Genomic DNA, 13,569 nt, shown 5'->3' with positions numbered 1-13,569 from the left:
CCTTATGATCATCAAAGAAATGGAGGTTCCATATCATACGCCTTACTCAATGAACCTGGATTACAAATTTACAACCCTGCGGCCAACTAATGCCCTGAACCCAATGAACATATACAATTTTCTTTTGGTCAATGAATATATACAAAAAAAATTCGGTGGCAACCAATATGAAGGGTACCAGACGAAAGCAGCACAACTAGAGAGGTCCACATGTGGCTTTCAAACTTCACAGTTCACAGAGCATAGACGCCAAGCAGCTGCAGTTTTATACTGCTTGTCTTAGACTCGCTGTTTGGTCTACACAACCCAGGCTTTTCCACATGTGAAGCGCATATGAGGTTTCAATATTCTGGTCCTCTCTTTGTGCATTGGCTCATTCCTCTGGTCAAACCTGATAATAAAGAATCCAGACCAAAAGAAAACCGTGATAAAGAACGTTACTAAATGTTCCATTCTATGAACTTTAATGACAACACAATTCATTCTCAAGAAAGGGCGCTTCATCCTTCAACTTTTATCTCATTCTGGAACTTCAGAACTGCCACGAACCTCCTGTTGAGATGTATATCATACTCGTCACTCAACCTACCAAAGGAAGTAGAAGTAGAAGAAAAGGGATACAATCTTAGAAGACAACAATACCTTATCCAAGTGGCGGTGAAGGAAAGACTCTATTAGCAAACCGCACATGCCACAGAAATAGGAACCTTGTGATAAAATCATTCAGTCCAAGAGGGTGCTCTGCATTAAGGGAATACAAGTCCCAAACCAAGAATTATTTCCCTATACTTCATCTATGGTACAAACCCTGATCAAAGAACTGAGACAGATACTCTACACAAAGTTGGAAAAAATGGTGGGAACTACAGCAAATGGTGAAAGTATCTAACCGAACACCCACTGTCACCCCCATGCACATAAGCCTGAACAAGGAGATGATTGTGCAATCAGAAATTAGTTATGGTGCAAGATCTCATCAGAGCAAATGACTTTAGAACATGAGTAGTGAAAAAGGAAATCTACTTCTACACCTACCTTTGGTTGCAACCCCATATTAACACCAGCAAATGTATCTAATATTTGAGTCTTGAGATCAGCAACCAAAGAGTTCCAAACTCTCGCGACTTGAAGATCAATTAAAATAAAGTAAGTGTTAATCATTCTGCAAAAAAGTTGAGAACCTCAAGGAATCAGACAGGTCATTTACAGGAAGCACAGGATCATCAGGACAATCGAAGCAGCTACCAACTGCAAGAACTATTGCGAAGTTCTGAAGAGGATTAATGTGAACAATAGCAATCAGTTTCACACAATATACTTCAGGAAAAAAAGAAAGAAATGCACTCAAAGAAAACCATCTACGAACCTCATGGCCAGGAGGATTGATATGATATACGCAGACGCGGAGTACAAAAGAAGCGGCTTCAGGACAAAAGAATAACCTTTCAAAACAGGGCATACCTGCTCAGTTTGTTTTAAAATGGAGGGAAAAAAGGGTAATCAGGAACCATTTAATTGTCTAGTTATGTTATGAAAAAAAGAAGAAGCAATATAATATGTTGAGAGGTAGTACTCTGATAAGATTACAGCTGCATTTCTTTGGGTAGGAGATTGTGGTTCATAGTTCATTATGAGGACAATGTTTAAAATGCTCTGTGGGTGAACCCCCTACCCTGACTATAGAGCTTCTAATGCCAAATCACCAGAAGTCATTACAGGAGCAAGTTCCACTCTTAAAATGATGAAACCGCTTGATGTCACGAACAACTATTTCCCGATTTGTGACATCTGAAATGAGCTTCATAACCTCATGGCAGTCTCCACAGATGCGTAGATTTTTAAAAATCCGAATAGTTTTTGGAGGATTGGTACTTATAAGGGAGAAGGCAAGAGCCAACCTTTCACTATGATATTGGAGATGCTCGTTTTTTTCTCTTTCAGTGATGTTATGAAGCACATCTTCTGTTTCCGGTATATAACCTACTGAATTCAGCTTTTCGCCTAGTTCCTCCAATTTCAAATGGATATCCCTGATTCTTGGATGTGAACCATCTTGAGAGACAAAAGTGTTGACTTGTCCGTCAACTTCCACCCAGCTACAACCAGGTTTTTTCTTAACACCCTGACTGGACATTAATTTCCTGACTTTGCTAACATCATCCCACCTACCTTTGACTGCAAAGATATTAGATAGTAAGATATAAGTTGAATCCATCTCAGGTTTAAGCTCAAAAAGCTTTTTTGCAGCTGTTTCACCAAATTCTACATTACCATACATCTTACAAGCCCCTAGAACAGTCTCCCAAATAATGGGATACAATGTTAGTTTCATTGTCTCAATGAAGCTTTCAGCCTCATTAAATTTTCCAGCCCTAACAAGAATATCAACCATACAAGCATAATGCTCAATTGTAGGAGTGATCCTGAAAACTTTGCTCAGTGAGTCAAAGTGCTTTTTCCCTTCTTCAACTAAACCCAGGTGGCTGCATGCAGAAAGGATGCCAATGAAGGTTACTTCATCTGGTATGGTGCCTTCATTCAACATTGTTGAAAAGGCTTCAATAGCCTTCTCTCCTCTCCCATATTGGGAATATCCACATATCATGATGTTCCATGAGACTGTATCACATGAATCTAAGCCCCCAAAGATATCCTCAGCATCACCTATGCATCCACATTTTGCATACATATCAACAAGTGCACTACTAACAAATAAATCTCCCAAATGCCCACTCTTAATTGCCATTGAGTGGAGCTGCCGCCCATTTTCCAGCATAGCTATACGGGAGCAAGCACTCAAACAGCCAGCAAGGGCGAACTCGTTTGGCTTCACTCCTTCTTGTTGCATCTGACTGAAGCAAGCAACAGCTTTCTCTGCTTGATCAGTTTGTGCATAACCCGTAATGATGACTGTCCAAATGAAGAGGTCCCGATTACTCAATTTATTGAAAGCTATCACAGCATCTTCCAAGAACCTAATTTTGGCATACATGTCGATGAGAGCTGTCCCAACAAAGTCATTGTCATCGAGGCTAGTTTTGACAATATGGGCATGTACTTGTTTTCCAAGGCCTACATCCAAGAGGCTAGAACAAGACCTTAAAACACTAATGAATGAGTACATGTTGGGCTTGAAACCTTCGACAAGCATTTGGCGGAAGATTCTTGGTCCTAGGTCACATATTTCATGATTGTGCATTCCAGATAAAAGGGAATTCCATGAAATCAAATCACGATCTGTCATTGCCTCAAAAACTTGAGCACCATCTAGCACACGCCCAATTTTCATATACATTGTGATTAGAGCATTGCTGACTGAAATATCAGATTCACAACCGTATTTCCATGCAAAAGCATGGACGCTTTCACCAAAATGCAGATCTTTGAGATCAGTGGCAGCACTGATGATACTAGAAAGACTAAATTGATTTGGAGAGATTCCTGTGCTTATCATTTCACGAAATAGCTCAGCCACTTCTTGGCATTGCCCTTGTTGATCAAGGCAAGTGATAATTGCACTCCAGGCCACTACATCAGGATTTTTAATCCTCCTGAACACTTTTACCGCATCGATTGCCATCCCACACTTTGAGTACATATCAACGAGACTGCAACCCAGGAATTCATCTATCTTGCACCCACTTTTAATTGCTAGGGAATGCAAAAACTGACCTCCTCTCAAATTTTCCGAGTTTGCACAACCTTTGAGAACAGTAGACAAGGTGAACTTGCTCAACCTCATTTCTGATTCCGTCATTCTGCAGAATAATTTCAGAACTTGCTTTCCATCACCTTCTTGAGCATACCCATTAAGCAATGCATTCCACGATACAACATTCTGCTCGGGCATACAAAATAACACTGTATCTGCAAGTTCCATCTCACCACATTTTGCATAAAGACCGACAAGAGCGGAACCAACAAAAACATCCGAAAAGAACCCCAGTTTCACTGCTTCAGCATGCAACTGTTTCCCAAAACCTAAATCGAAGCACAAAGAACATGCTTTCAAACCAGTTGCCAATGCAAATTCATTTGCTCTCGTACCATCTTTCTTCATCTCACAGAATAATTTAACAGCATCAACACCAAAACCATTAACTACAAATCCTTGAATTAAAGTAGTCCATGACACAACGTCCTGTTCTGGCATCTCATCAAGCACTTTACGTGCGTACCCACAATCCCCACATTTTGCATAGACATTAACCAATGAAACCCACAAATGCAAATCTGGATCAATCCCATTTTTTATTACCTGCCCATGAATAGCCTTCCCCTCATTCAAAGACCCTTGCAAAACACAGGTACGAAGCATCCCAGAATAACGTATAAGCCTCTTTTTGCTATTGAAAACTCTAGGCCTGGTTTTCACATTGCTTCCTACCATTTCCTCATTAGTTGAACTGCCGTTATTTACTCTTACTTCATGAAGCTGAGTCTCAGAGTTTGGGACATTGCTGAGAGCCAAATCACTAATGGGATTCAAGTCAAACGCTTCCAGAGCAGCACAAGACAAGGGCTTTAATTTAACAGAGAGCAAAAGTGACCTGGAACTGAGACTAAGCTTGTTATGTAATTGAACCGAAGAAGTGGGTCTTTGGCAAATGGGCAATAAGAGACTCCGGAAAGCAGGTGACATTCGCAGAGCTTTCAAGTCACATTCCATCTATTTGAAACAGTTTGTAATTATCAAATGAACCAAAAAAATGGCTTTATAAACACACACAAAAAGGTTATCCAAATATAGGCACAAGAAGAAATCAACAACACAACATAAATTACATAATCTAGAATCAACAATAGAAATGAGTGAAACCAATTATTAATAAGGAACGTTAGCTAATATTACAGAAAAGTTTCATGCTTTTCACTTACATGTGCAACCAGGACGGTGACAAATGAAAGCCGGCGACGTCGGTTGACGACTGGCAGCAGCTACAGCAGCTGGTGCTTCTTCTCTCTCCTTTCTCTATTGGAAGTTCCTCTCCCTCTCCTCTCTCTCTCTCTCTCTCTCTCTCTCCCTCACCTTCCTGGGTAGGGGTTTTGCTTAAACCCGCGACTGCAGTCGCGGGCTTTCTAAAAGTATCGTAGCCGCCGGGTCGTCTTCCTTCATTCTCTGTCTAGATAAGATGAAACGACGTCGTAGACGTGTTCAGAAAGCAAATTCTACTGAAGCCCAATAGCTAAGCATAGAGCCACAAAGCAGGCCCAACAAAAGCCGAGCAGCCCCAAAAACTACAGCAACCCAATTTTTATAAGTAAATTTAGATTTTAGTCACAAAAAACCCAATTTTTCAACGGCTCTTTTTCTCTCAGGCTCTTGAAGCAGAGCAAACTACGACGTTTCCTGGTGTTGTAACCTTGTAGGCCTGCTATTGTGACCGAATCGGTTCAGAGCGAGGAGCGTGTATCATCGTATGTCCTTCAATTTCGTTAATTGCATGGAAAAACTCTGGTAAACTCTCAGGTAATTTTTATTAGATAACAGGTTTGAGATTTTCTGGGTTCTGATTGTGTAGTCTCTAATTGGTTTTGGTTCAAACTTCAATCCTTTTGTGAAATTGTTTAGTATTTTAATTCAAGGAAGTTGAATTTGAAAATTAGAATTGGAGGTTTTGAAAATAGTTCATACATCACTGCTGTTACCCCATAAGACATAGTAATCTTGATCGGCCGTCTGTTAATTTCTTCTTCTCCTCTTCAAACAGGTAAAAGGGATGATCTTTTGCTTACCCAAAGAAAAAAGTAAAACTTTGGTTCTAATTGTATGATAAATGACTGATTGGATGATGTGTTATTGGAATTTTATCTGTGTTTGGTCCAATAGAAGGGTTCTTGTATTAAATTACGTTTCTTTGTTATGAGCTAAAGTTCATCCTTAATAATTGGGTTCACGCATCACTTTGTTGATTCTGGATTATGTCATTTGTGTTGTGTTGTTGATTCTGGATTATGCCATTTGTGCTGTGTTGTTGATTTCTTGCTTTTTCTATACTTTGATATCCTTTGTGTGTATGTTTGTAGAGCCTTTTTCTTTGATTCATTTGATAATTAAAAGCTGTTTCAAATGGAAACATATAAAAGCCTTTCTGTAACCAGGACTTGAATTCCATTAACTTTTTTCTGTGGGATACAAACAAGAACCTCCTGTATTAAATTTCAAAACAGTATTATTCTACCCTGGAATAGTTTTCAGAGTGGCCTCTGGGTTCTGTTAGTTTGAAGATCAGTATCTTCATTATTTTGTTCTTAGATTTCCATGTATGCATAATCTATATGGTTTCCTTCATTGACTAGTCGGACATGACAGTTTTGGCATCACTTTATTAGCATAGATGCTGTTAAAAATACAATAATAATATAAAGAACCGAAAAACTGTTGACCCGCATTTGGCATGATTGTGTCCTGGTACCAGGACATGATATACCTCTCCCATATCATGTCCTAGTGATCTTTCATTTGTTAAGTTTTGTAGCTGTTTAATTTCTGCAGATGTTTAATCCTTTACATTTTCAGGCTTTTCTTACTGCATTTAGTTGATTCATATGATGCATACAAGCTGTAGCATCTGGATCTCTCAGTTTGCCATCTCATGTTTTGTTAGTCTGTATGGATCACTCCATTATGGTTGGTTGTATTTGGCATGATATGGAATTCGGTGGTTCTTTGAAACGTAATCTTAGATTTTGACCTAGTCTACTTTTCTGTGGAGTGAGTTGGAATCTGGTTACATGCTGTGTGGATTGGAAATTTGACTGTTTTTAGGTTGTGATGGAGTGCTAACCTGAAACTATATTCTAACTACCTTTGATGGAAGATATTTGGTAATATATGGTTTATTGTTTTCCCCTTTTGTTGTTGATTAGGTCTTGGGATTGTGATTTTTGGTTTGCTTTTGTTAATATGCTAATGGAGCTTTGGTTGTGTGAATTTTCAGGCTTTGTCAGGATTGAGTATGTAATCTTAACAAAATTACAAAAGCAGGTTGGAGGTCGTAGTAGGTCCTTGGCTCAAGGAATGATGTTTTGCAAATAATAAAAAAGTAGCTTCAGCGAAACTTGAGAAACGGTTTTCCATTTTAAACAGGTGTAAATTCTTAAAATTCCGTTCCGAATGAACAAATCACTGCCCAGACGGAGTAAGGAGATGATTGACTACTCTGACGACTTTTAGCTACGGTTAAAAGTTTCGTTGACTATAGTTTCAATTAGTGGCGCTTACCAACGGTTAGTGACCCAAAAAATCGAAGCTAAAGCTGTTTTTGAGACCTTAAAGTCGCCACTAATTATCTTAAAACCGGAGCTAAAGATGCAAGCCGTCATTTAAAACCAGACTGGCTACTTTTCTGCTGAATTAATTTTTTTTTTTTTTATAACAAGCAATAGTCTAAGCTGCAAGTAGAAGGGAGTTTCTTACACATACTATCAAGATGTCGTGAGAGTTCGAACCAAAGACCACTTGGCTTAAATAAGTGTTTTTATTTACTTTTTTATGACAATTTAATGTTTCTCCTTTTTCAGGTTCACAATTATTTTTCTTCCAATATAAACAATTTAGTAAACCAAAAAAGAATAATTGTTATTTTCATTTGTCCAGTATTATATCTACAATCACCACGGAGGAATGTGTTGTTCCATGTTATGATAAATCTTGATGTCTGGCAATGGGAGAGTAGAAAACCACAAAAGCAAGGTTAAGTTTTGGAAATTTTGTAATATCTTCTTACTTTTAGATATGTGAAAGTAAGAAAGAAAAACTCTACCAAATATAAAAGAGAATCAAATCAGATTATGCTTACAAATTTCAATAATCAATATCATGTGGTCAATTTAGCAAGAATCAATATCTCCCCTTACTCAAATTCAATCAAAAAGTTATGTCTCACACTAATATAGGACATGAAACAACAATAGTAAAGACATTCACAGATTCATCTCCAAATAAAACCATCCCCTTTTGAATTGACGAGAGTAACTTTTCATTCAATTATTACAGTAATATCTCAACGTATTTTACAAATAACCTCACTGGTAATTAGTAAACAATTCCAGAAAGAAAACTATTTTCAGTAAGAAGAAAATATAGTATGTAAAGCTTGCCAAGTTGTCGACATTAATCCTATATATGCTAAATACTCATATAAATAACATGATATGCATATCCATATGTTTACTGCTAGAGTCTATATAAGCATGCAGTTTAGGATTCCTCGTATATCTTGTAGGAGCTTTTTTGTTCCGGCAGCTACAGATGGGCCTGGGCTACTGTAAAGAGCAAATGGGTAAAACTTCCCCCTATGTATGAGTTTAAGAATCAAACTCCAAGAATGCTTCAAAAGGTTCGTGGAGCCTCAAGAAACACATTGGTTACCTTCACCTACAAAACCAACTGTCGCTTACAGATAAATACTTGGCTTGGCTTGAGAAGCTTGTGGCATGAAAACTAAGCACTCATGATTTTAGCATTAAAGAGAGAGAGAGATGTGATTTCCTATGAGAAACAGGGGTTCAAAGCAAGGGGGAAGGGATTTTAAGAGGATTCGTTGAGGAGAGAGAGAGAGAGAGAGAGAGAGAGAGAGAGAGAGAGAGAGAGAGAGAGAGAGAGAGAGAGAAGGGAAGAGAAGTGGGTGGTTTGAGCAATTTTCCGGCAGCCTGACAAAAGCTTTGCCAGGCTCTGGAATGACTTGCCAGAAGAGAAAATGGAAAGAGATGGAGGAATATGGCTCGAATTTGAAGGATTCCAGAGGTGAGAGATACTGCTTGCTCTCTCTCTGGATGTGTGTGTTTTGATGGGTAGGAGATGCCTCATTTTATAGCTGCTGGAAGCTCCTTCTTCCCAAGAAACCTTAAGTGGTTTCTCCCCAATCTGCCAAGTCTTCTCTTCCTTCGATTCACCCTTAGTTTATGAAATCCTACTCAGTCCAAACACACATGGACAACATTTTTGGGAGCTCTAGAGCCTTCCCGCAGCTGTTCCAGTGGCCATCTCTTATCTTTGGCTACCCCCTCTTCTTCTTTCCTCCATTCTTTCATGTCAAGAGCTGGTAGGAGAAAGAAATAGGTAAAGGCGTTGGTCTGAAAGGTGCTTCTTCTCCTAGCAACCTGCGCGCGCTAATACCCTTCGATTTTTTGAATGGTCTGCCTAGAGGTTTGCCTTTGACCACGTGCTGGAGTCTCCCAGCAGTTTGCAGACGCAAGTGGCCTTTGGCTTTTGTCGTGGTTTTGCCTCCAGCCAAGTGCTGGAGACTTTCAGATATTTTTCTTGGTCATTTGGGCCTCCCTAGGGTGATAGGTTAGTCTATTAATGGAATGGGCCAGCTTCCTAAAGTGGTGGACTATTTTTATTAAGGTGATTGACCAATTTTCTCTCTGTTATGCTTACCTATATATTTGGGCTCAAAAAATGGGCCCGAGTTTTGGGGCTCCCAAGCAGCCCAAAAGTTCCATTCCTTGGCTTATCAATGGGCCTCGTGAATGCTCATAACCATCCATACCACAAACCACTCAGCAAGCCTCTGGCATTTGCGTGGCTTGGACCCACTTAAGCTTGTAGCGTGGCTAGGTGCAAAATAAGGGTTTTCTGCTTGTCATTGCATGTCGATCGGCTTGCTCAAATTTTATCGCTTTGAAAAGTGATATGCTGCTTGACGGGATAATTAGCATGGGCTCGTACAGCCAGTGTATTTTATAGGCTCATTTCAATTCTTACCGTGATGGATCACATATTTTATTTGGCATGACACGTGGATTGTGACTCGTGCGAGCATGTATGGCAAACTTTTGCGTGCTCCAAATCGGGTCTCTTCTTAATAAGGTGTCGCACTGGGCCGGGAATTTATTTGGACCCAACCCTGGATTTTTTGGGCCTCAACAATCCCATATATTTATTCCATAGACTTATCTTTTTATCTCAAGAAATAAAGATAAATACTAAATACTAAAAATGAAATGCAACCATTCTTTAGTTAATTTTTTTTCTTTTTTTCTTTTAAAATTAAATGATGGGTCTAGAAACTTAACAAAAAAGATTAGCACATAACCCATTTTGGGATCATCTAAAATACAACTTAAAAAACATGAAGGCTCAAAGGAAAAGAAAGGTCAAGGAAGGCAAGTTTCTATGTTTTCATTGAATCGTTTCTCCAATTGCAATGTACAATATATAAGAATTTACACCAATTTTGGTGGGAACATAAGAATAAGAATACTTGTTAACAAGAGAAATTGGCAACAATCCAATTATCCAATAGGTGATGCTCATATTGGGGGAGATAATTTTAACACATTGTGATGGCATTGTTTCACTTTCTTGATGGTCATAAGAATTACCCCCATAAACTAATCAACCCATTTGCAGCCTGCCAACTCCATGTTTGGATTAGCACCAGTTCTCTGGCCTCCAAATCTGGCTTGTAATCTACTTCTAATGTCTGCTTGGTCAAGCGCCCTCCATAGTTTTAGTTCCTACCTTTCAACTTCTTGAACTCCGGAATGGCCTCCTGTAGGCGTCTGCATTTTGTGGCAGTGGTCTTTAAGATGGAATGAGCTCTTGAGGACCATTTGATTCTCAGCCATAGGCAATGCATCACCATATATCTGATAACATGTCCATGCCCCAAGCCATTCCCAATCTTAAGAGAAATTTATAGTTTTCATTCTTCATCGAGCTAGCCTTTCCAACTGTGAATAAATCTCCCTGATCATGGGATGTGTTCTATCTTGAGCAAAAAAAACATGGGCTTGAGCATTGAACTCTAGCCAGCTACACCCTGGTACTTTCGTAATTTTCCGACTGCGCATCAATGCCCTAACCCTTGCAACATCATCCCACTGCCCATTGGCTGCATAAATGTGAGATAACAATATATAATTGAAGCCCATTGCAGGTTCAAGCTCAAATAGCTTCTGTGCAGCTCTCTCACCAAATTCCACATTCCCATGCATTTTACAAGCCCATAGAACAGTTTCCCAAATCAAGGGACTCTCTGTGAGTTTCCATTCCCCAACAAACCTTTCAACCTCATTAAATTTGCCGGCCCGACTAAAAATATTGACCATACATGCACAATGCTCAATTGAAAGAGTAAGCCCATACTCCTTCCTTAATGAATTAAAGTGCATCTTCCCTTGATCAATTAAACCCATGTGGCTGCATGCAGAAAGAACACCTATAAAAGTAACCTCATCTGGCGGAACACCTTCATCTAGCATAATCTGAAAGGCTTCAAGAGCCTTCTTTCCTTGACCATGTTGTGAGTATCCACATATGATTGTGTTCCAGGAGACTCTGTTTCTTGAATCCAAGCCCTTGAATATCTTCTCAGCATCTTCTATACATCGACATTGTGCATACATAGCAACAAGTGCACAAGAAACATATGTATCATTTGACTGTCCAGACTTCAATGCCAGTGAATGGAGTTGTTGTCCACTTTCTAGGATTGCTGAACTGGAGCAAGCACTCAAACAACTAGAGAAAGTAAAGTTATTGGGCTTCACACCTTGTCGTTGCATCTGATTGAAACTCTTTACAGCCTTCTCTCCTTGATTAGTTTGTGCACAACCAGATATGAGGACTGTCCAAGTGAAGAGGTCTCTTTCCATCAATTCGTTCAGGATTACATCTGCATCGTCCAAGGACCTGCCTTTGGAGTACATCCCAATGAGAACAGTTGCTACAAATCTATTAGCGTTGAGGCCACTCTTTATGATATGCGTATGTACTTGCTTCGCAAAAAACACAGTTAACAGGCTGGAACAGCATCTTAAAATGCTGATATATGTGTACGTATCAGGTTTGAAACCTTGCGCAAGCATCTCTTTGAAGACATTTGGCCCATGATCACAGTTTTCACTGTCATAAATTCCACACAAAAGGAAATTCCATGAAGCTGTATCTCGAACAGGCATTTGATTAAATGCATGCCAACCTTTTTGTACAGATCCAACTTTCATGTACATTGTTACAAGTGCATTGCTGACGTAATTATCAGATTCGAAACCGTATTTAAATACACAAGCATGAATGCTTTCACCATAGTGCCAATCACCCAGATTCTTTGCAGCAGTCACCATACTAGCAAGGGTAAACTGATTCGGTCTTAAGTTTGTGTGCCTCATTTGGCAAAACATCTCGGCTGCTTCAAGGCTTCGGCCTTGTTGATCAAGGCAGCTTATCATTGTACTCCAGGCTACTATTTTCGGATTTTTTATTCTCCCAAAGACTTTGAGTGCATCATCTGCCAATTCACACTTCGAGTACATATTAAGAAGGCAACTACCCAGAATTTTATCAAGCTCACAACCAATCTTGATTAGAAGAGCATGCACAGCTTGACCTCCTCCTAAATTTTCCATGTGAGCACAACTCTTAAGCATAGTCAATAAAGTGAATTTACTAAACTTCAATCCCTGAATTTTTAGTCTGCAAAACAATGTCAGAATCTCTTTCCAATCACCAATCTTACCATATCCATCAAGCAAAGCATTCCATGACACAGCATTCTTCTTGGGCATGTTAAAGAACACCTTATTTGCTAGTTCCAGCTCTCCACACTTTGCATAAAGATCAACCAGAGCAGACCCAACAATCCCATCCAGAAAGACTCCTAATTTTATAACTTCTGCATGCAACTGTGTCCCAAAATCCAACTCTAAGCTAATTGAGCAAGCTTTCAATCCAGCCGCCAAGCTTAACCCGTTTGGCATACTACCATCCTTCCTCATCTGACAATAGAATTTAATCAAGTCGTAGCTACATCCTTCATCTTCCAGCCGAGACATTAGCTTATTCCACAACACAGCATCTTGTTCTGGCAATTCATCAACAACCTTACCTGCAAACGCAAAGCTCCGCAATTTCACAAAAAGACTATCCATTGAACTGCAAATTTCCAAACTTGGGTGAATCCCATTTTTGATCAGTTGATCCTGAATCGCCTTACCCTCGGTCAAAGGCCCTTTTGAAGTGCAACTACGTAGCAACCCCGAAGGGCCAGAACAGAGACTCGTCCTCTCGTTTGGGTTATTCTTGGATAATTTTCTGAGTACGTTCTGAAAGCGCTCATCAAAACACGACGCCGTACAGTGTTCAGTGTCATTGCTAAAAGAAGTGGCTTCTGCATGGGATAAAGCGGTACTAATGGGACAGAAAGCAGCGCGAGATTGTGGGAAGGAGAGAAGGTTGCCAGGAAGTTCAACGAAGAAATGACCTCGAAAAGCAGTCCGTAGGATACGCATTGCAGTCGCATGAAGACAAGCCTCCGAATGTGGGAATTAATTCTCTCCCTCATGTTTCCTCGTACAAATAGCGAAAGCGATTGATTAAAGTATGAATTGGACCCGTTACATCACCATAATATTAAACTATTTCTAGTTTAAATTACTCTAAATTAATTTTATGGATGGACTCAAGACCATAATGGCCTACCCCAAAATATTCTGAAAAATATTGAGATATAATTCCACCAACTAATTTTCTGTTTTGCGGTACGTTTCTTTCTAAATTATCCTTAACCCGATGAATAAATTTGATGACTCTAAACTGGTCTATATATTTCAACTTTT

General features: G+C 39.4%; 2 protein-coding genes and 1 long non-coding RNA gene across 7 annotated transcripts; 1 reads left to right on the top strand and 2 right to left on the bottom strand.

The window, feature by feature from the left end:
* LOC18771488 (pentatricopeptide repeat-containing protein At3g24000, mitochondrial) lies at positions 11 to 5,030 on the bottom strand. 5 transcript variants are annotated; one of them, XM_020568305.1, is made up of 7 exons: positions 4,879 to 5,030; positions 1,574 to 4,669; positions 1,367 to 1,461; positions 1,036 to 1,270; positions 839 to 923; positions 643 to 741; positions 11 to 552 (listed from the first exon to the last, which is right to left on the bottom strand). In XM_020568305.1, the coding sequence occupies exon 2, from the start codon at positions 4,667 to 4,669 to the stop codon at positions 1,700 to 1,702; it is 2,970 nt and encodes a 989-aa protein (XP_020423894.1). In that variant the 5' UTR covers positions 4,879 to 5,030; the 3' UTR covers positions 11 to 552; positions 643 to 741; positions 839 to 923; positions 1,036 to 1,270; positions 1,367 to 1,461; positions 1,574 to 1,699. The 5 variants fall into 5 exon arrangements, with proteins under 5 accessions (XP_020423894.1, XP_020423892.1, XP_020423893.1 ...); XM_020568303.1 differs by having other exon boundaries at positions 891 to 923; XM_020568304.1 differs by having other exon boundaries at positions 643 to 923; positions 1,036 to 1,124; positions 1,208 to 1,270.
* LOC109950221 lies at positions 5,245 to 7,271 on the top strand. The gene is made up of 2 exons (XR_002272503.1): positions 5,245 to 5,470; positions 6,942 to 7,271. It is a non-coding gene; the product is annotated as an uncharacterized LOC109950221 (long non-coding RNA).
* Positions 10,663 to 13,242, bottom strand: LOC18769388 (pentatricopeptide repeat-containing protein At2g33680). Its single transcript, XM_020569036.1, has one exon. The coding sequence runs from the start codon at positions 13,240 to 13,242 to the stop codon at positions 10,663 to 10,665; it is 2,580 nt and encodes an 859-aa protein (XP_020424625.1).

This window comes from Prunus persica, chromosome G7 (genome assembly GCF_000346465.2).
Source record: "Prunus persica cultivar Lovell chromosome G7, Prunus_persica_NCBIv2, whole genome shotgun sequence".
Taxonomy (NCBI): Eukaryota; Viridiplantae; Streptophyta; class Magnoliopsida; order Rosales; family Rosaceae; genus Prunus; species Prunus persica.
Note: the sequence above shows the minus strand (reverse complement) of the source record. Positions and strands in the feature narration are given on the sequence as shown.

Excerpts from the sequence above, each read along its gene's own strand:
- LOC18771488 (XM_007203293.2), bottom strand. The coding sequence starts at position 4,669 with ATGGAATGTGACTTGAAAGCTCTGCGAATGTCACCTGCTTTCCGGAGT.
- LOC18769388 (XM_020569036.1), bottom strand. The coding sequence starts at position 13,242 with ATGCGTATCCTACGGACTGCTTTTCGAGGTCATTTCTTCGTTGAACTT.